Source organism: Rhodamnia argentea, chromosome 3 (assembly GCF_020921035.1).
Source record: "Rhodamnia argentea isolate NSW1041297 chromosome 3, ASM2092103v1, whole genome shotgun sequence".
Lineage (NCBI taxonomy): Eukaryota > Viridiplantae > Streptophyta > Magnoliopsida > Myrtales > Myrtaceae > Rhodamnia > Rhodamnia argentea.
Window position 1 is genome coordinate 31,973,830 of NC_063152.1, and position 22,658 is coordinate 31,996,487.

At 40.6% G+C, this 22,658-nt stretch overlaps 3 protein-coding genes across 6 annotated transcripts; 1 reads left to right on the top strand and 2 right to left on the bottom strand.

Moving 5' to 3' along the window:
* Positions 1 to 4,065: 4,065 nt before the first annotated feature.
* On the bottom strand, positions 4,066 to 5,923 carry LOC115746481 (zinc finger protein CO3-like). Of its 2 annotated transcripts, XM_030682257.2 has the most exons (4): positions 5,202 to 5,923; positions 4,919 to 5,071; positions 4,586 to 4,723; positions 4,066 to 4,437 (listed from the first exon to the last, which is right to left on the bottom strand). In XM_030682257.2, exons 1-4 carry the CDS (start codon positions 5,748 to 5,750, stop codon positions 4,336 to 4,338), a joined length of 942 nt encoding a protein of 313 aa, XP_030538117.2. In that variant the 5' UTR covers positions 5,751 to 5,923; the 3' UTR covers positions 4,066 to 4,335. The 2 variants fall into 2 exon arrangements, with proteins under 2 accessions (XP_030538117.2, XP_048132628.1); XM_048276671.1 differs by having other exon boundaries at positions 4,066 to 4,723.
* On the top strand, positions 4,321 to 10,407 carry LOC115746482. 3 transcript variants are annotated; one of them, XM_048276673.1, is made up of 9 exons: positions 4,321 to 4,331; positions 7,709 to 7,855; positions 8,003 to 8,024; positions 9,145 to 9,201; positions 9,289 to 9,370; positions 9,586 to 9,681; positions 9,779 to 9,903; positions 9,998 to 10,016; positions 10,128 to 10,407. In XM_048276673.1, exons 2-9 carry the CDS (start codon positions 7,756 to 7,758, stop codon positions 10,248 to 10,250), a joined length of 624 nt encoding a protein of 207 aa, XP_048132630.1. In that variant the 5' UTR covers positions 4,321 to 4,331; positions 7,709 to 7,755; the 3' UTR covers positions 10,251 to 10,407. The 3 variants fall into 3 exon arrangements, with proteins under 3 accessions (XP_048132630.1, XP_048132631.1, XP_048132629.1); XM_048276672.1 differs by lacking the exon at positions 4,321 to 4,331 and having other exon boundaries at positions 7,643 to 7,855; XM_048276674.1 differs by lacking the exons at positions 4,321 to 4,331; positions 9,998 to 10,016; positions 10,128 to 10,407 and having other exon boundaries at positions 7,642 to 7,855; positions 9,779 to 9,907.
* A 5,076-nt stretch (positions 10,408 to 15,483) lies between these two features.
* On the bottom strand, positions 15,484 to 16,064 carry LOC115746483 (brassinosteroid-responsive RING protein 1-like). Its single transcript, XM_030682260.2, has one exon. The coding sequence runs from the start codon at positions 16,050 to 16,052 to the stop codon at positions 15,543 to 15,545; it is 510 nt and encodes a 169-aa protein (XP_030538120.1). The 5' UTR covers positions 16,053 to 16,064; the 3' UTR covers positions 15,484 to 15,542.
* Positions 16,065 to 22,658: the final 6,594 nt, after the last annotated feature.

Below are 22,658 nucleotides of genomic sequence, written 5' to 3' on the forward strand. Positions count from 1 at the left end.
TATGGGGTTGCTCTCTTTTACATTTCGAGCACTACAAAGTTCTCTCCTTTCGCTATCTCTTTTGCGCACAACACCACATGTTACCACCATCATCACATGGGATATACTACTAAATTAATCCTGTTTCGAAATTCGATCATTGTTGTCACTCGTGCACTTGATCATTTCATGATGATCCGGTAAGTTCTTGTTGGACGACATGGCCCCAGATATCCTCAGGGCTTGGAAGTTTCGATGTACCAGCAGCAACCCCTTGTCCTGGACAGATTTTATTGCATTATCTTAATCCCGACAGCTTCTCTTTTTTTTGTCCTTTCAATCTTCAGAAGAATTGTCTTCTGGGGTATCTTCGACGCAGGCCTAAGGAATCTTCAACACACAAGCATTCCCATGATAGGGATATGAAGTGTTTTTATATTGGTTGTGCCCCCATGTTGTGCTGGTCAAAAGTGTTCCTCTGGAAATGTTGTTTGATTCTGCAAGTGCGAATCATTGTAATCATTCTTCTTTTATTAATCGATGAGCAGCCCATTATTTTTAATGTTGTCTCAAGAGTTGTCCCATCAGGTAAGTGATCATAGAGCTAAAAAAACACAAGTGAAAGTGCTGTATTTTAGACAAGATTCAGTGAACCGTACTTCAAGGTTCTCTACTTGTTGGTAGGTTGAATGACCTTTTTTAGATCGATTTTCTTTCTAGAGCTAAAGTGTTATATTTGGTAATTACTCGTGCTAAAAGAAACTTTTCAGTGGTATTTGGGAATCGCTTCTTGAATGATTCAATTGTAAATTCAATCTCGAATTCGTCTTCTGTCATAAGCGAGCTCTCGGTGCATGCAATTTGTAAGTACCAGAAGAAACACTGAATTTTCTTTATTCATGTGGAAGAACTACACCATCGGCGGCATGCAAGAAATATTAGAGGTTTTGTTTCCCAATTTTGGATTGATAGATAGAGAGAAGAGCATCAACTCTTCCACAACAAGACAAGGTTAATTGTACAACCTCCTCTTCTGGTATTTTCACTATTGCAGCCGCTCGGGATTTAGTTCGAAACAAAGGACCTAAAGTGGATGAGCATAGGTTAACACGGTTTGCTCCGAATGTTCCCAGATTTGCTTTGATCTCTTGGATAGCCATTCTAAGCAGACTTCTCATTCTTTCATTGTTTGCTCTTCAATCAATGTAATGAATCTGGAGTTCGCCCTTTCCTTGGTTGTAGTTTCTCTGCCCAGTTATGGAGAAAGGATTGAGCTTGTTCTCTATTGATAGATCCCTGGGATTGTCTTGGAACAGCAGCATCTGTTACATTTGGAAAGCCAGGAAATGAGGTTCTCCACGGTCAAAGTTCATCCAATATGGATCGAACTTTGAGGATGATCAGGTCTGCTGCTAAACATAGCGCTGAAGGCCACGAAGGGTCTCAAGCAAAAAAGTCAATTCCCCTGCACTTGCCCAGCTTCTGTTTAAGATGGCCAATGGTTTTCATAAGTCTGTCCTCAGCAGCTCCTGTGCTTCTTCTTGCTGTGTTGGTACATGTATGGCCTTTTTGTTGACTTTGTGGTTGCATTTCTTGTTTATGCAGTTGCCACCTTGCAGCTTTCCATGACTTTTGAGACTTGTAATGCTTGCTGATCTTTGGTTTGACATAAAAAACTGAACTTTTTTTTTTCTTTTTCTGTCAAACATAAAAAACTGAACATGTCCATGGTATCTTTGTACAATGTCACACGGTTGCAGAGACTCGTTCATTTCACAAGGACGGATTTATCGTTATATCAAAGTACAATCAGCGGCCGATCATCGAATATCGCATCAATATCGGTGATAAGCCAACATCGAGATTTTCCTCTTTAATAGCTACGCCTTTGTCAAAAGGCGGTGTACGCTTAGATTTGGTGTCCCTAACACTGTAACCGCATCGAGACAATAATTTACAAGCTAAGTCATTGGTGCAACTTAAGCTCCACAAAGGACAAATCTCGCCGTCCCACCCGGCCACGCTCCACCGAAGGCCACAAGTTCTCCGCCTTCGCCAAAAGTTTTAATAAACAACCGCAATTTTCTCTGGCCAATACTGAATAATCAAATCAAAAGAAATCAAGTTCTGCTCCAAGCTTTAACCACTGTTTGCTCACGCGCGGATTTGACAACACCAAAAAGGGTAGAATCAGAAATGGCATATTGTAGAAAATTACCAGTCTTGGAAATTCCTTTGACCCCGGAGGACCCACTTGCAATATTTCCAGAGGGTCAAAGGCCAAAATCCCAACTCTTTTTTTGGGGTCTTTTCAACCACTTCATTTCCAGATTGGGAATGGAATATGTATTCTTTATAGGCCATTAGGAAAGGTGAAATGGATTACAAGCAAAGCAATTGGATTAGCCATCGTTAAACGAATAATCGTGTCGATATTGACGCAAAAAAAAAAATTCAATTGGGACGACTAACTCTTTTGATCTTTTTCAAATGAAAAAAAAGTAGTTAGACGAGATCGAGATCTACCGCACCTATTGCTGAATGTTGAGCCAACAAAGCATGAATTACTCGTCGAGCAAGTCCGTCCCTAATTTCCCACGAGACGCGAGTGAGAAAGCCAACCAGACCATCTGCGCAGTGAAGCAGAAGCATCAATTGTTCAGTATAGTCAAAGTACTAAAGTTCATCTTTTTATCAGCTGTTTTTGATTTTTCTCTCGAGGCAATCTATGGTTGCACTGAGGAAGAGAAGAGCAAGTGTAACTTCCCTACCGTCTTTTCCCCTTTTTGTTGTCTGTCTGCACGTAAGTCATAGTGGAAAGGACCTTTTATTTAGGAAAAACCCTCCCAAAATCAAGGATGTAATAACTCTGTTGAAAGTTGCATTGAAATCCCATCTGCACCTTCCAACATCTATAAAAAGCCAATTCAAGATAGGCAAAAGACATCAAGGTATGAACATCTCTAGATATCAGCAATTTAAAGCAATGGGGGTGCTGTGTTCTTGCTTCAACCAAACGTATTTTGGTTTTAGGAAGAGATTAAGATCCCACCCCGTGTAATTTGATTAAGTCACGTAGACGTGCATTTTGTCTTAAAAATATTTTTCCGTTTATGTGTCAATCTTAAGGTCAAGTGATACAGCAAATCAGCTTCGAAGGGTTCAGAAGTTAAAGTGAAGACAAGCTCATTCCTTCCCCGATTTTCTTTTCAATTGTGTTGTTCCACCAAAGCAAAGGAATCAATCATATTTTGGGACTTTTTGCGTAGTTTTTCCAAAAGTTGACATGGGCACTTCTTCTTTAATTAATGAGTTCTTGTTCACTATGCTGGCAATTGTTTGACATGGTAGAAAAATGGTTTCACTAGAATAATGTGTTGAATTTTCCAGAAAACTGCTTTTTTTTTCCCCCTCAGCTTGACTCGAGGCCATAGCTTTTATGGCTGTATGATAATCAATTGGACCAATTTAGTCCTAAACATTTTCAAATTAGTATCAATTAAGTCCGTTCAGTCAATTTAAGTCGAAAACTATTGACATGGATGTCGACCGTCCTTCGTGGAGTGGTTAGCACTAATGTGAACATTTTTTAATTTTTATTATTTTTCTTTCTTTTATGTTTTTCTTTCATTTTGGAAGACAAAAGTCACCAGCAACCCTCGCCCACGCCCAGCCATTGGGCGAAGCCCTCGCCAATCAAAATGAAAGAGAAAAAAAAATAAAAAAATAATTTAAAAATGTTAATGTCAACGCCGACCGTGCCATTAGGACGACTAACGTCCATATAAAAAATTTACAGCCTATAGACTCTATTGGTATTAATGTGAAAAGGTTTAGGTTATTTTTCGATACGATTACCGTCCTCTTTTTGTACTTAGTATTCTTTCTGTGAAATGAGAATAGCCCAGTGAAATCATGATACTAGATCATGCTAGCAGTATCACTCCAAGCTGATGAGTGCCAAATAAGAATCTACACTCTCCCAAAAAGAAGTCAAAGCAGGGATCAAGAGCGCAATTATATTAAATTACATTAAAGCACTAGTTGAGGAGATCTGGGCAGAGGTCAAAGATTTGGGCATAATACAAGATGGAAATAGGACACTGGTTATTCATCACAACACTAGGGATTATTAAATTACACCATGTACAAGCAACAACAGCACAGGAAACAAGAACCCTAATTCCTAAACTTCCTATTGCCTACAATTTCACCCTTCTTTGCCCTGTTTTTTGCCCAGAAAAATCCCTTTTGGATTTCTCTTCGATGGTCCCATTTCATGGAAAAAGAAAAAAATTTGGGGCTAGTATGTACGTTGAAATCTCCATCTGCGACGAAGAGCTTCTTCATCTGTCATCAAGAGCCGTAGTGCTGGAACTGGGTTTGGCCGTAACTGGTCATGAACGTTCCTCCTCTCGCCGCTGCTCCGAATTCTTCTCCCCCGCGGTGAAATGCGAACTTGCAGATTCGAGAAAAGGTAGAAGAGTGAAAAATAAAAATGAACCGTCAATGCAGAGGGGTCAAAGAGAATGGTGGTGAGTGGATTGAAAGCTGAAGCGAGGAAACAGAGAGAGACAGAGGAAAGAAAAGTCAAAAAAGATTTTACCAAGAGCTGCTCCTCGTGGTCGTCGTGTTCGTCTCTGGCGAAGCCTGAAACCTTGGGAGCCTCGCCAGCTTCGTCGTTGCGCGCGAACCTGCCACGTATCCGCGGTCGACTGTCCGCTAGAGTTTTGCGACATGCATACTTTGTCGTTTCGACACGAACAAACAGACACTCTTGTCATCAGTCACAGCTCACAAGACCAACCCACGTATTCTCTCTCTCTCTCTCCAGTGCAGAGAAAGAAACAGAGAGAGAACTCGAGCTAAATTGACTACGTTTTCGGTATCATCTCGGATGTGATGCATCGATCGATGTATCGTAAAAAAAAGAAATTACCTTGATTGTTTTGTTGAAGTTCCTCTGTGTTCGCTTTGCCCTGTACTTCTGAATCCTGTCTCTCCTCTCCTCTGCAGTGTATCGCCCCACTCTGCAGGAGCTCGCTTCTTCCATGAACGGGCTCGTTGAATTGGCCGTTGCTACCTTCATTCTCTGAGATTCACAACAGAAAAAGAAAAAAAAAAAGGCACAAATTAAAACCCGAGAATTATATTCTATTTTCACCCCCAAAAAAATTCACAGTAACAGAGCATTCGACAATTTCGGTTGAAAAACAGAGAACCTGCAAATCTCCTGTGCTACAGACCCTCCTCATCATCTGTCCACTGAAGAAACGCCTCTCCGGCGAACTTATGTCGGGAAGATCAAAGCGCGGTGGAGGTTCAAGAAGGTGAGGCCTAGTTCCATTAAAGAAGTTGGTGCTGTAGCTCCTCTGCATATTCTTGCCCGCATTATCCTCCCGCCCGCCGTTACCGTCGGGAACGGCCTCGCTATCGTAACCAGCGCGACGCTGACATCCTCGATCAGGTTTGAGCTCTTGAGCCGATCCCGCGAACCCTTTCAAGCAATCCGGAGCATTTTTCGAGGGTGGCTGCAGCTGGGCCCCCCGGCGAAGGCTAAGATGTTCAAGCTCTTGGCTTGGGGGCGAAGCAGGGAAGACGGCAGCGGCAGGGCTGTGGAGATGAGGGGATTGGGGAACTGGGTTTTGGTTCTCGGAGGCGCTGCTGCAGAATTCATGGAGGATGTCAATGTAGCAATCGTTGAAAGGAGAGAGAGGGTCAGGGACGAACTGCAGGTCTGCGTCATAGCCATGGAGATAATCAGAGGACATTTTTTTTTTTTGGATTGAAAGCTCAGAGCTTTCTCCTGGGTCTCGTCGGGGGTTGTCGGCGATGAGAGCTCGGAGGGAGAAATTGGGTTTTAGGAAATGGGAAGAAAGTCGAGTTCTTACTATGGAAATTTATTCGATTTTTTTCGAGGACGTGTGTTCGTCGGCAGGTGTGTTGTGGCCATAAAGCGCATAAGTGTGACAGTTGTTCTCGGTTTCTTGTTTTTGTTTAAGCTCGGTGCTTGGAGGAGGACCAAGGCAACGTTACAAAACACAATCCCTAGCATACGGTTTTATTTTAGCTCAATTTATTTCGCGAAAAATAAATAATTTAAAAAAAAAAATTTTAAAAAATAATGACTTGCATCGCTTGGAATAAATACCCAACAAAAAAAATATTTCTATTATGGATAACATTTTACGCCTAAATTTTTTTGTGAACGATGAAAATAATTTTCATTTCATTCATTTTTGTGAGCAATACAAGCGATCATTTTTAGGAATGTTTTCCAAGCCATCGAATTACAAGTTATGGCGCTCTATAGGTTACCCCGAGATGTCGTAAATCACATGTAATATGTATGTTCTTATTCCGATTCTCGGCATGGCGGCTACGTGCAAAAAAGGGCCTTTTATATTATGCCAGGGACTATCTTTCACTTCTTTTAGCCAGTAGTTCGCGAATCCCACCCAACAAGAGATGGATGCTTTTGCACTTCCATTCTCCTTTTGGCGGGATGAAGTATGTCTTACCTTCAATTAGCTTTTGGCCTCTATTCCTCCTATCCTTGGTGAGGTATCTCTCGAATATTTGCGCTACTCTAAAATTGTCATACCGAGAATGAGAAGACTCTTTTTTTTTGTTGATGCAAAGTTGGAAGTACTAGAAGCCGTCGGAGCCACAAGCTCATAAGACGCTTTCTAAAAGACAAAACTTCGAAGAGATTGCGTTGCACGATTTCCAACTCAAGAGGTAGTTCGCGAATCCCACCCAACAAGAGATGGGTGCATCTGCACTTCCGTTCTCCTTTTGGTGGGATGAAGTATGTCTCACCTTCAATTAGCTTTTGGCCTCTATTCCTCCTATCCTTGGTGAGGTATCTCTCGAATATTTGCGCTACTCTGAAAACGTCATACCCAGAATGAGAAGACTCTCTTTTTTTTTTTTTGTTGATGCGAAGTTGGAAGTATTATAAGCCGTCGGAGCCACAAGCTCATAAGACGCTTTCTAAAGAAAAAACTTGGTATAGATTGCGTTGGACGATTTCCAACTTAAGAAGTTATATGTTCAAATTCCACGGATTGCATGCAAACCGCTCTAGGTTAAGGCCGCTCACACAGATGAAAAGTCCGAATTTAGCAAGTTCATGGGGCTTAAAGAGGGTTCCATGGACTTCCAAATAGCCGGTCTTTGCACTTGGGTCCCAAAAACGAAAAAAAAAAAAAAAAGAATAGCTACCTGTATAAGGAATTGCCAAACAATTTAAAGGAGTTAAAACGCAGTGGAAGCCATTGGCGTACACTTTTCCTTAGACTCTGTCTGAAGCCCGTTTGAAACATGATCTGTTGATCGCTTGGTTATGTATCGGGCTTAAAACTTCCTGTCCAGATTTGTCCAGGCCCTGGTGATGCGCCCAATGGGCTTCAGGCCCAGACCAGTTCAACCCCAGGGCCCAAACCATACCATACGCAAGAAAACCATCGACCCCGTCTACGTCACCATTGTCAATCGGCTTCGAAGTTGACGCCATCTACGAGCCTGTCTGAAGCTTCCTCGTGAGCCCGCCTTGACCCTTTCATGTGTTTCCTGGGGAAAAAGATGAAACGGCCCTGGTTTTCTCCGTTGACGCGTTGACCTGTCCTAAAGAAGCTTCTCTTTGGCCAAGTCCAGTCTTCGTAGTATAAAAGGGCGTCCATTGCTGTTCTCGGTGTGTTGCGTTCAAGCTTCTTGGCTGGCGAAGTCTTCTTCTTCTTCTTCTCTTTGCAGAGTTGATAGAGCTTCGCAGTCATGGCGTCTCAAGAGCATCTGGAGAAGCTGCAAGCCCGCCAGAGTTACAGGAACTTCTGGCACGCTGACCTCACGCACACCGTTCAAGCTGACACCCCCTGTATCGTTCCATTCTCTGCCTCTCTCTCTCTCTCTCTCTGATCTTATACATGGTCTTTTCTGAAAAAGAGAGGAATATAATGCGTTATCTAATCTTCTTCCTGATCTCTGATGGGGTTGCTCTGTTTCTCGCTGCATGGGATCGCAGACTGCTGCTTTGCCTTTTGGTGGTACGTTTTTTCCAATTTGTTGATTTGAGATGATTCTTGAAATTATTGCTGGGAATTGGATTTGTTTCAGTGCTTACGAGTAGCTTTACAATAAGAATGTTGTCTTGTTACTGTCACGAGATTATGGTCCATCAGGAAGAGGATGTTACGACGAAAATTTGACAACAACATGGACTGTCGGAAGGAAAATTGGAAAACAGACAGTTTACATGTTCCCCTTTGGACTATGGATTGAGCTAAGGTCATTTGATGGCGTTTTTCTGCAAATTTTCTTCAACAATCAAATAGAGAGAGAGAGAGAGAGAGAGAGAGAGAGAGAGAGAGAGTCATGTCCATTTATTCGGTAACCACACTTTCACCAAAGCACATTTCGCGGTGATCCCGCAAGCCAACATTTTCGAGGAAGTTTGGTCCTTCCGGAACATGCTTCCACAAAAGCATATAACTTCATATAGGCTAGGTTCCTTACACGGTGTCGGACGATGTAGAAATAGGCTAGATCTTAGGTGGTTCTGTTCCTTCACCTTGCCGACAAATGACGCTATCAATCTGTCTTGAAGTGGTCAAGGAAGTATATATTATAGCAATCGATCCACAGGGTACTAACTTCAAGAGGAAAATGTAGATCATCAGCGTTAATGTGCGACTGAGATAAACTTGAAATCATGGAACTTCACTGTCTTTACCAGTACTCATCCAAGACATCTCAATTTAACAACACTGCCGCAATGGAAACTATTTCGGGGTTCGTGTATTTCATGTAAATCTTTATCCCTTGTGTTATTCCTGGAGGAGAACATTTCCAAACGAGGACACATCATGGAACCACATCTTGGAGAGTTCTCTTTAGGCATTTTCTGACTGTAGAATTGCTGGATTGTCTCATGCTGGTGTTAAGCAGTAATCAATGCATGCAGTAGAGGTTTCGGCAGCTAACAGTGGGCAGTTGATCAAAAGCATTTCTTGTAGCCAATAGCAACTGATGTTTGACAATATCCAACAAGAATTCGACATTTTACAGTCATTCTTGTAGCTTCATTATGCTTCGAATTTTGGACTGCATTATGCAATGGGCAGTTCTGCTGTCGACATCCAGCTAAGTCCTTTTGCTCTGCTGCAGTGGACCATGTGCTTCGTACTTGCTCCGGAGAAGAGCCCTTTACAATGACATGTCCAGGTAATGGATCTTCGTGATTCATATCATTCTCTCTTACTCAATTCCACGATCTGCTGGTGAAAATATGTTCTCTCATTCCGTCTTTAGATACGTGTGTTGCGCTGGTTACATGCCCTGTAGCGGAAGGTGCGGAGAAAGCCAGTATCCCGAGCTATGCCTCGCCACTGAGGTATATTAACCCTTCAAACTTATGGTGGTTCTGATTTCTTCCCCTGTTTCTCATGTCAATCACTTATTCCCTCCCCTCTCACGTACTCGTGATCGCCGATTGCGTTAAGATCTCACAACCTCACTTGTTGCAAAATAAATGGCGGCGATATTTCTCTAGCCAAACAATTACTGATCTCGCCGGTTCTCTCATTCTATATCTCTTCGGATGGCCAGGTTGTCTGCTGCTTTGGGAATTCAGTGGCCTCGACGCGCTTTCTCTTGCAAGACGAGTTCAACATACAGACCACTCAATGCGACAATTGTATCATTGTATGCTCTAACCTGTGCACCAATCATAAAAATTGGAAAGTAAATTCATCGTGCAATCCACCCTTTTTGATCATTAGCATGTTCCGATGATGCTCAGGCCTTCATGATCATCCTCCAACAAGTTGCCTGCGTGTTTTCAATCATAGCAATGATATGTGGGAACAGCGAGATCCGACAGGCTTCGCAGATGCTCAGTTGTTTGGCTGACATGGTTTACTGCACGTAAGTTGTACCGTGTACTCCTGAACATCACGGCAACTAATTTAACCACGAGTCCATGGCTTATGCTAATTTTTTCCCTCTTCTCTTCTCGCAGAGTTTGCGCTTGTATGCAGGTATGTCGAGTGAGTTTCGATGCGGCCTCGTATCGTTACTGAACATTGCATCTCACTGTCTGTGTTTTTTAACCTTCTGGTTTGCTAACCGAGACCGAGAGTGCTTTGCAGACTCAGCACAAGATAGAGATGGACAAGCGAGACGGCTTGATCAATGATGGACCGATGGCCGTGCCTCGATGGCAGCAGATGTCGCGGCTTGACCAGCGGGTGCCTCCCTCGGTCGGCTATTAGCCTCAGCCTGCATACCGACACCCCTATCCTTATTCGATCAAAGCGGTCTCTCTTTCTACTCGGATTTGTATCCAGACATTCTTGACTCGTGTTCTACCGTTGGGAGACACAATTGGTAGCTTACCAACGTCTTTATGAAATTATCACATTGCTTTTACGGTTTGGAAACTGGCATAGCTTAATCACGCTTCGGATTTACTGACTCTTATAGGAAATTTTCCAAGAGTGACTTAATAATAACTTTCGTCGAATCAAATATATATATCAATTCTCGATTGAACAATTTTTATTCGCTTTGTTTATCAACCTCTTACATTTGCTAACTGTTTTTCAGAGATTATCAACCCAATTGGCGTGACTCGCGGACTAATCTCCCGTTAAATTATCACGTAATGTTGGTTTCATTGTCATTTAAGTTACTAACGTTTATACCTATATTTGTTGATTGGCCAGCTTTTTCTATCATTAGAAACTTGGTATTTGCATTTCTTATCAGCGCCTTAAGTTTGTCAATTGCTTTAAAAATTATTAACCGTAACTATAGTGATTTACCAATTCTCATTTGACTTACTTACGAAGCTTTTTTTTTTTTTTTAATTACCAACTTTTCTTATTTGAAACCGAAATTTTATTTACTTTTTTGAATTGTGCCTTAAATTTGCAAACTCTTATATTGTTAACTAACTATAATGATCTATCTACTTTTCTCTTATTCAGTTATCAACTAATTTTGAATTACCAACTCTATTTAATTAATAATTGATTTTTTTTTTGGTAAAGAAATAATTGATGTTTGTTTATTTTTCCTTAATTTACTAAAGACAAGCGTTGTTTAACTCTCAACATATCATTTTGTACAATGTGGTATATGACATATTATTCATGAAAATGTATCTATCCAATAAGACACACATAGTTTTTTTTTGTCAAAATAACATTTCATTCAATGCCTCATCGAAATATAAGAGAGAAACATCTCGGTGCAAATAGCACAACTTCAAACCAAGATAGATCCTAGATTCTTCAAAACAAAACAAGCTCCAAATGATAAAGAGATCATCGGAATCAAGTTATAGGTCACACGCTCAAAGAGCACACCTATAACTTTTTCAAACCGAAATTGATGACCGATCACCGAATCCTTCTTCAATAACGAGCACACACCGAGAACTCCATCTAATGTAACGACTTTGCCTTTCGATGGTGCGTGCCTATGTTTGGCATCCCCAACACCATCACCAAGCAAAGTAAAAAAGTCGAACGAACCTAGATTTGACACCTGTGAGAGCGAAACCTTCACAAAGCTCCTATGATCCTCTTCAAATTTGAACTTGTTCACTAGCGAAATTTGAGGAAAGTGAAATCTTGAAAACACACAAGTAAAAATCTCAAATTTAGACTAGATCCGGATAGAAATCTCCCAAAATGGGAGAGAGAAACTTTTGAATCTAGACTAAATCAAAAGAGAAAAGCTCTAAAACGAGAGAAAAATAAGAAAAGGAAATAGACCAAAAAAAACCAAAGAAGGAATGAGAAATGGAAAGGGAGAAGGAGAGGGAGAGGGATTCGACTGCTATGCTAGGCAGTGGCTTTTTTTAAGAGAAACCCTAAGGGAGCGATCGCCCGGGAGGGGAGGGGGGGTTTTAAAGAGGCAGTGTTGACAATGCACATCGTTCAGCCGCCACTCTTTGTAACTTTAGGCTCCATTTGTTTTATGAAAAATAAATGATTGAAAAATATTTTCCTAAAAACGATTGCTTATATCACTTACAACAATAGATGAACGAAAAATATTCCATTGTCCACGATAATGTTCAAACATAAATTATTATCTTTAATGAGGAAATTTTTCACTAACTAATTATTTCAAGTGAGATAAGCAATCATTTCAAAGATAATATTTTCGAAATCATTTGCTTTTTGCGAAACAAACTGAACCTTAGTCATTAGTAGTTCAACTATCATAGGCCCAAGCTCTCATCTCATTACACCATATGAACGTGCAAATGTTATCATCAATGAACTCATCTAAAATATAAACAAACAATCACAAAAGAAACAAGGAAAAATTGCCAAAAAAGTCCTAAACCTAATTCAATTTTAAACATTTTTTTTCCAATTAAGTACATTTGGCCGGTTAGAGTTGACGTGACACTACCGCTCCGACGTGAATTTTTTTTTTTGTCCAAATATGATTTTTAATGTCAAATTTTTTTAAACAAATTCAAAAGGTAGGGAAAGTTTTTTTTTTTTTTTTTCAAAAAGAGGAGAATCAGGCTATGACGGCCTAAATTTCTACCGGATTAGATTAATGAGAGGAATCGCTAATGTCGGGTTTAGATTATTTGAGATTATGAATTGGGGGTTTAATTAATTGGTGCGGTGGACCATTAAGTTTAAATTGTGGTGGCAAGTGTGCCTAAGATCTAAACGATGGACCATTGGACGTTAGTATTATCTTTGGATCGAATAGTTTTGTTCTCGAGTGAATTCAGTCCAGGATTGAACCGCGAAGCCCCTTAAGCCGACCAACCCACTTCCTATAAATAATTCCTCTCTCTCTCTTGCCCTCAGTTTTTTTCCACTCTCTTCATGGAAGCCCCCACCCCACAATCGAGAGCTTCCCTCGGTCACTTCGCCCACAACGCCGAACGCTAACTCTCGCTTGAGCTCGTCTCGACGGTGGCGGCCTCTACTACTCCTTGCCCTCAGCCTCACTCTCGTCTTGCTTTCATCTCCTTCGCTCGAGTCTCTCTCTCTCTCTCTTTCTTGCTTGCCCTTGACCCGCGCAACGCCGAAGAGGAAGGAGAAGGCCTACGGTTCATTTGGTACAACTTCGAGCTTCGTTCCTCCTCAAGGTTGAACTTAAGACAAGTTGTGAATGTTTGGAGCTCGTAGCAGACGTCCAATGCCTAGAGGGAGTCCAAGTCCGAGCTTATCAATAGATTCAGTTGAACCCACCTTTACTCAAAAGCTTAAGCTAATGAGTTATGGCTCAATTTGAATATATTAACTGCTGCACACCATATTAATTCTCCAATGTAGGACTTTTCTAACACAACTCACACGTGCATTCTAACAGTAAAGGTCTGAATATTTCCCGATAAGATTAATAGGCGGATTAATGTTTATCGGACTCAAATCCAAGAGTGAATGAGAAATTGGGGATTTAATTTAGGAGCGGTGAATTATTAGATTTCGGCAGAGTAATGGGCGCGAGGAAAATGCAAATCATGGACCATTATCTAACATAATCGTTCTGTTCTTGAGTCGTGTCAGATTTGATTTGAGATTGAGGCATGAAGATCCCCAACCAACTTAGCTCTCTCTCATTCCCCCTCCTCGTGCGCTCCGCCAAGCTCTCCCTCCCTCTCGTTCTTGCACCGACAATATCATAGCTCGACGATGATGGTCCACGAGATTCTTAGCCGCTATAGCTTGCCCTCGACGCCTGTTCTCTCTCCCCTCCCCGTAGGTTTCACCGCACGGTGCAAGTATACCTCTAGCCTTACTAATAGAAGATCTCATTATTGCTCGATCTTGCGTGAAACGGAAGCTTTGTAAATAGACGTGTGGATGGAGTGTTTCATTCGCATGGCAAGGCAAACGTCCTTACAAGTCAATTTTTGCTTGTTAATTTAGGCTCAGTGGGCTGTAGGCAACTAGAATCCTATGGTTGATCGTCTTGATTTTCACCGAATTGAAGAGAATTGGAGATAGTGAGGTTGGTCGAGGCCTTAAGGGCGTGCTTGTGGGGAGAGTTGGAGGTACATGCTGAATTTGTTAACTAATTCATTGTGTTTGGGTTGTGATTGATCTGTTTTGGTGTCTTGATTGTTTGTTTGTCGGCGATTCGACTTGAATTCGATAGTTCAGGCTTCTTTGGTGTACGGCTGTGAGATGTGGAAGAGGCCCTTGTTGTTCAACCGCTTTTTCAGATATCCAGATTCCTACGACTTCATATGATCGAACGCCAACGGAGATGCGGTTAGTATTCTGGAGTAGTTCTTTCTTTGTAATGCTCCGAATGTATTATGCAGTTTAATTTTGTAAACAAATAATGTAACTAACTAATACACACACACAGAAACATATGATTTGATGTGTGGGGTTCATGTGTGCCATGCAATGTATGTTATACAGGTTAGGAAACCCAAGGTCATACCCTAATAGGCGTGCTTCCCATTTCTCTTTACATATGCACTTGTGCATTTTTGTATGGCTGACTGCTTGTTTTTAGATATTAAGCTTTTGCATTCGCCCTCTGTATCTACTATCTTTAATGAAAGATTAAATTAGAGCTCGCAATTAGTGTCACTTGGGACGTTGGAGCTCTGATGTAGGGAAGGCATCGGGCCTTTTACGCAAGTGGAACACTAACCTTTACCACTAAATTAGCTATTGTCACTGATTTGTGTGAGTTGGCACGGAAGGATTCAAGGTAGCGTCGAAGTGAAGATGTTCTTGCGTGGTGAAACAAACGACGTTGCATGTTGGGTTTGTTTGTTGAGTCGAGGTCTTGTAGTTATGGGTAGTCGAGATCTGAAGATTGATCGTCTTGGATGTTGTCGAAATGAGATAATTTGACGGTTGTGCCGCGAGGAGGGGCCGGTAGGCCGAGAGCCTTAGAGAGGTGAGGGTATGGATTCATAGCTTGCATGTTTGATTTACTACTTGATTTGGCATTTATGAAACATGGGCAGCAAGGTAGTGAATTTAAATACTCTGAATGTAGTTGACTCAAAGTAGATTGTAGATTGAGACTGCAAGAGGGTTCGGCCGTGGGGTCTTGGAGGACTATCTGTGATCTACATGGTTAGATTGTGTCAAATGCAAGTAGAGTTTGTGTCAAATGCAGGTCTAAGTACACAGTCCGGGTGCACAGGTTCAAGTAGAAAAAAAGAGGGGACAGCAAGCTTCCCAAGAGAGAGCATCCTGGGATTATGTGTGCTTGATGTACAAAGGGTTTTTTAGATCTCAGCTCCTAGGTTTAGGATTATGCCACAGTTTTCGGTGTTTCGAGGGTTTTGATGACACGAATGTACACAGAAAATAAGAGAGCTTCGATCTGTCCACGGTTCATTATCTCCGATCATCTGCCTTTTGTACTACGGATATACATTTAGCCTTTTTTATTCCATAATTAGGGTTTTGAATTGGAGTTCTACCAGCCCAAGACGATAACCTCTCGATGGCCCATTGCAGTCGAAATGCAAACTATGACGGGCGTAGATCAAGACCCCAAAAAGGAAAGTTCTTGGAAGAGAAAAGCTTTCTGGTTTGATTAGATTGCTACAAACCATGACGGGCGTCTCCATAAGAGTCCTCGTGCAATTCAGGGACCCCAGAAGCAGCCCAGAGCCTCTCGTTGATCGGCCCCTCCACCTCATCGGGCACGACCGGAGCCCGGCACAGCGGGCACGTCCTCCGGGCGTACCCTATCCAACGATCCAGGCAGCCCCAGTGGAACACGTGCCGGCAGTTCAGCAGCCGCCGGATCTCGTCGTCCGCCTCGAAGTCATGCAGGCAGACGGAGCAGGCGCTCTCGGGCGGGTCCGGGCAGCCGTCGGCCAGGTCCGAGAATCTGACCACCGGGAGGAGCTCGCGCATCAAGGTCAGGGACGGCGAGACCGAGGAGGAGTAGAGGGACTCGGGTTCCTGGAGCGGGGTGGGGTCGGGCTCGAGGAGCCCGGGCAGGCGGAGGAGGAAGTGGACGGCGGTTCGGAGGGGGGCGAAGAGAGAGAAAGTGCGGAGGAAGAGGTTTGGGAGGAGGAGGTCGGTGTAACATACTGGGAAGCCCATGTTCGTGGGGTGGGTGTGTCTGGAGTTAGAAATGCAAGTGAGGCTTTATATATTGTAGCATGAAAATATTTTCATTTCCACTTGCCTTCTTCATTTTCTTTTGAAAATTCTTTTTTTTTTTTTTTTTGTCGTGACCATTTAGAGAATCTTGTCTATTCTCAAGAGGGGCACAAAATGGACCATTTGTTTGCTTAAATATTCTTATGCATGCATTAGTCCTGACTTATTGTGAATTTCGATATAAGATCAATTGCTTAATTAGCTACATCGATGCCCAAATTTTTTAAATGAAAAGGTGGATCTAGGTGCACATGGCAACACTTCTATTCCAAAAATCAACTTATAATTAGGAATTGATTTTTCCACTTTTACTTCTTTTAGGGCAAAAAAAAAAAATGCTTCGTAATTAGAAAAATGAAGTTGCATAACCAAACGAATTTCTACTCCGTAAATTGCGCATTACCAAATGGATTTCTGCTTTAAAAGTGTTATTTATATACATGCAACAACTCCGTACCTTCAAGCGGAGACTATAGTTCCACATCGCCCGCCTTCAGAAGTATAGGCCCCGATTCTGCATTGGTTGAGGCGGTTTTGATCTACCCTTCCGAGCATTACCTCATGCCTCGATACCCCGAGCATACGAGGTGAGTGCGGTTTCGCGAAATGTAAGACCGTCTAGACCCTCTTCTTTGGTACGCCTTGAACCTTATGAACACGTTTTTATTCTTCAAGACCCTGAGTTTAATCTCGATCATAATTTTTTCTAACCTCTGTATTTGAGATTTTGGCTTATAAAAACAAAAAAAAAAAAGTAGGCTGAAAAAGGAAAACATAAATTGAAAGAAAGGCGTGTCATGTCGTGTTCACATTACTGTTCACTCATGTGTCATTCACAGGGCTTTTTATTCTATTTTTTACTTTTACATGTAGATTATTATGTGATCTTCTTGTTGTACAATTTTTCTGTTAACCTATGCTCGTGTGATGAAAAATTATTAAGAGTTCAAAGTGTTCTCATTTTTTCAAATAAAAATCCTAAGCAGATCTTATTTTAAATAACGATTTGAAGTAATCATGTGGTCTCGAAAGAGGAGCCCGACCTCAAAAGCATTTTTATCATTTACTTTTTTATTTTATTTTACTTTTATCTTTTCATATCTGAAAAAAAAAACAGAAAAAGGAAAAGACAAAGACAAAAAGGACAGGAAAACTAAATATTTTTTTTTTGTCAAAACTAAATAGTAAAAACAACGTTTGGTGGATAGTATTGTAATTTGCACAGATTATTACAATTGTCCTAACTTATAAAAAAAAAAACTATTATCTTTTTATTTTTTTTTATGCAAGGCGCACGTAAGGCAAAAGCCGCCTTTCTGCAGAATATAAGCTGGCACCCGTGACGTGCATAATCAAATTGTTTTCTCATTAAACAAACAAAAGAACTGACTATAAAACTATAAACTATTTTATTAAGTCAAAGTGCTCATACATTTTTTATTCCTACGTAGCTAATATTGAAATGCGAGAGGAAACCGTAAATTATTTGGCGGACCCATTTGTTGACTAGGAGGTCACATTGTATCAAAGCAAATCGATCGACCGATGGGTGCCCTCGCGACTTTAACATCACGTTTGTCATCTCGCTGGCGGTCTCAATCGCGTCGTCGATTCAGTCCTTTCCGATCGATTCTCGATAGACAGTGATGGAAAAAGCCCGTTCATAGGCACGACAGATGAATCTCAACTGGGCATGTGTGTTTCCTCCGTCCCTAATCGAAGAAAAAAAAATTTCCTCTGTCCTCGATCGAAGAAAAAAAAACCATTGTCCATCGTCCGAATAATCTCGTCAAGTGGATTCGAGTATGATTCTATAGATGGCTCTTACGCTTACGCGTATAATCGCTGCATCCCATTATCGGCGCCTTAGCTTTCTCTGGATACCTAAATCCAATTGGGTACATGAAAATTAGACCTGTCAAAATGGGTCATAAATTCATTTCTTAACCCATATATAATGGGCTGACTTGTTAAATAGGCTAGTTATATTCAATAAATACGTTTAAACATAATATGAGTGTTAAATATGTCATAGTAGATTTACAACTTACTCAAGCATAACTAACCCCTATGATCCTCTCTTCATTTTTCTCTCGCCCTCACTTCATCCCGCGCTTACTCACTTCGCACTTTCACCTTAGTTTGGTTATATACATATGAAAATATTTTCGAAATATGAGTCGAGTCGGGTATAAATTGAGTATGGATCACTACATTAACGGATTAAATAAGCTTCTTGGATCCGATCGGTTATAACCCGACCCGACTCGTCCGTTCGATGGTATTACGAAAACCGACACTCTAGCACACGTGTGCCAGTTCTCTGTCGCTGTTTGTTTCCCCATTACTTCTCTAACCAAGCACATTCCACTTGGCCTATACTTCATCAAATGAATTAAACCTAATGTCTCTTTTACACGTGTGATCATAAATGGTTCCTCCTACAATAAAAGAGGACCCTTTCTCCTGCGTCTCCCACGAATGCAAGAGGATGCGTGCGTGCGAGCGAGACACCAAACCCGACGTCGTTTGCTATCTCCTGTTCATTCTAACAGACAACCCATCTTGTCAGAGCTTTGTCTCTGCCTCACTGTCATGCCACTGACAACAGCAAACGTTGCCGGATCTTCATTTGGGAGTTCTCCTCCTTCGTTAGACACATTCTTGACGACCCAATCGTGAGATAAATTGTCGACCATAAAAGAGAGAGAGAGAGAGAGAGTTGCTAGAAAAATTGTTTCGATATGCTCAATTTAATTCTAAACATTTTAACTTTATCAATTGAGTTTTAAATTTTGTTTACTTTTTGCCAATTGATTTTTTTTTTGTCGCAACCAATTGAGTTTATTTGATCAATTTTTGGCGAAAATTACTCACATAAGGCATCAATCGATCCTACGTGGCACGATCGGTTGGCGTGGGTGAGAGCTGTGACCCTCGTCTGCCACTATAAGGAAAAAACCCAAAAGGAAGAAAAGAAAAAATAGAAAATAACTAAAAAAATCGAATTAAAATACTATTAAAAATTGTCCAAGTCAACGCCGGTATCCGTGTTAGCGATTTCCGGTCAAAATTGATCGGATAGACTCAATTGCCATAATTAAAATATTTATAACTGAATTAGCAAAAATGCAATTAAGTTTTAAACTTTTTTAACAGTTTTCCACCCCAATTCTACGAACTCTTGTCCCTAACACACCCCACGTCTGATCGATTATTGCGTTAAATTTAATTTGCCCAAACAAGTCGCGAGCGAGCCAACATCATATGATCTTCTTTTGATTGAAATCTTGTTTGGAGACTTATTGTTGACTCCTGGTTTGGAACCTATCTTATGTCTTTGGCTAAACACCAAAGCATCATCACATGCATCTCCCATCAATTTTCTAATCGATATCACCCCCAAGAAAAAAGATACATTTTGATTGAATGATGGCTTCTTTCGGTTGTTCACACCCAAATAATAATAATAATAATAATAATAATGAATGAATGAATGAATGAATGAATCAACGAATAAATTACTCACTTCGAAACTCTGTAAATACAATATGTTCCTATGATGGGGGTAGAAGGAATCTAGGCAATTTATAAAATGAATTATAGTTTGCGTTGGAACAACATAAGGGTGCTCTCAAAACTTTGTCAATTCAGTCCTTAACTTTTTCACATTTTGCAAATTGAATTCATCCGATCAAATTTTCAAAGGAAAATCGCCGATGGGGATGTTGGCCGTCCTACGTGGCATGGTCGATGTTGACGTGGATATTTTTAATAATATTTTATTTTGTTGTGTTTTTTTCTTTTGCTTTTTTTAGATTGGGAGCCGGCAAGGGCGTCTTGGCTCTCAGCCCAAAAAATTTTAAAAAATTATCAAAATATTATTAAAATATATTTATGTCAATGTCGGTCATGTCACATAAGATTGCCGGCATCCAAGTAAGCTATTTTCGGATAAAATTGGTCGGATAGACTCAATTGACTGAACGTGAAAAATTTTAGGACTAAATTGGCACAATTAAAAGGTTTAGGCACAATTATAATATGTTTAGACTCCTTTTTTGCAAATTACTCCGTTTTACTTGACCCATGAGATTAATCCAATTAAGGCGCGCTTGCAACGTCACAAAAAAGTACGGTAGATTTGCATATTTTAAGGGGAGGGAAATGTCATTTAAGATATGATTAGAAAACCTTTACTAATTAGTAATTACCATGACAACAAAAGCATGATATAGGCTTCTACAGTCTAAAAAGAAGTTCCTACGCCCTTTAGCTGGATTTACTAATTTAGCATGTTGCCAGCATCTAAACTGTCTTACCTATCTGTCCTAGCACTTGTTATTTACACGTATATATCAATTATTTTATGCCCTTTTCCGGCTAAATTTAAAAGAACCCTTATTTTTTTTGGTAACTTACAACCTGTCGATTTAAATTTGATTGATTCATTCTACCATATCGATCATTTAATAGGTGCACCAAGTACCAATCAAGCCCTATATTGCAAATTTTATATGGTGGACAAAGTCAGAGAGGTGGGATCACTTCGGCATGTGGGATGCCGGTGGCTTTGTACCTAACCAATTTGAGAGGCCCACCAAAGCTGCATAGAATTTAAGGTCTATAAAGATTAAGCCTAATTAATCCAGATAATTAGCCTTTGTGACTTTTCGCATACTCCCCTGTCTTTTTATCATATTTTATTTACAGACTTGTCAAAACGCACTTTGACCATATATGTAATGTGGTCATTGAACTTTTTTCCAATATGTAATGTCATTCATGAACTTTTAATTCGATCCATATGATCCCTGAATTTCTTGTTTTATGTTTGAACTAGTCTCTGAACCATATTCAATGTTGTCTCCAAACTTCAATTAATGGATAGACAACATTTAATATTTTAATATGGTCTAAAGATTAAATTGAACATGTATAAAAACTGCAATGACTACTACATTAAACAAATTTAAAGTTCGGGAATCACATTGCATAAAAGCGATTGCTTATATTGCTTACTAAAGCGAATCAACGAAAAATGCCTTCATCGTCCTTAAAATATTTGGACATAAATTGTTATTGGTAATGAAAATATTTTTTCAAAGGATAATCATTTAATGTGATGCTAGCAACTATTCTTAGAAAAATATTTTTCGAATTATTGATTTTCTGCGAAACAAAAGGAACCGGAGTATTGCTTTTCGACATGAATAAAGTGAATGTAACCAAGCCACATGCCTCTTCAACACATGCGTGAGCGCAGTAAGTTTCGGGCTCAGGCCCGTCGCCACTATGCATATTGTCGAAGGTACAATGGATCCGATGCCAGCTAATACGTGGACTCATGAAGGAGTCCACAGGGCTTGCACCTCAATTGAAGGACCAAGGCCCAAAGCCCAAGGCTCACAAGGATGGCCCATCATTCACTCGGGGTACGGTCAAAGCATATTTGTACGGTCGCTCGATCTCAAACTCTAAGCGGGCATAGTAACACTTCTGGAAATGAATTTCGGCTCCAAAAGTGCTTTTAGAGCAGAAATTCCGTTTTATGATGTAACTTCTGAAGCAAAAATCCGTTTGGTTACGTAATATTACATTTTTATTTCTGAAGGGAATTTCTACTTCCAAAGTTGATTTTTAGCCAATTTCAAAAGTAAAAAAAAAATTAATTCTCTTTCGAAAGTAGAAATCTCTCAATATCAATATTTCACTCCGGCTTCTTTTCATTTTCAACGCCTCTCTCTCCCAACTATGCATCCACCGTCGCCCCCCCGCCGACCTTCACCGGCTACCGCCCACCGCCGACGACAGCCCCCCGCCTACCGTCGCAAGCCGCCGTCACCCGCCGTCCACTACCGACATGACCACCACCGGCACGCTAACCGCCGCCACCAGCTGCTGCCCACGTGGTCGCTGCCTCCCGCCGCCGGAGTAAAAAAAAAAGAAATAATTTCTTATTTTTAAAATTAAATAATAATTTTTAACAATAAAATTTATTTTTAAAAATATTTAAAAAATGAAGTAAAAAATTTTCGGCCACCGGCAATATTTTTTTGTAAAAGATTTTGTGTTATAATGTTCCAAAGGTATAAATTTTCGATCGTTACCAAACGAATTTCTATTCCATAAGTAGAAATTTTATGATTTCATCAAACGCTTTTCTTTTAACAGAAATCAACCTTTAGAGCAGAAGTAAAAAAATCAATTTCTGCTCAAAAGTAAAAACAGAAAAATCAATTTATGATTAGAAGTTGATTTTTGATGCAGAAATATTGCCATGCGTCCCCTAAGGCTTCACTTGTTCGGCATCGTATAGAACCTTGGATAGCTAAGGAGTTGTCCTATCCGGTGCTTTTGCGGTGGTTGTTCGTATGAAATATGTCGAAATTAGCTGGGCGGGTGGCCCCGAATAGGATAGATAGAAAATATTTACAAGTAAGAGGGCCCGGTTGAGCTCATGGCGTTGCGGTTCGAAATGGCTTTCGCTTATATTAAAATCTTTATAAAGGCACAAGGAAATAGAATTCAAGTAATAAGATAGAG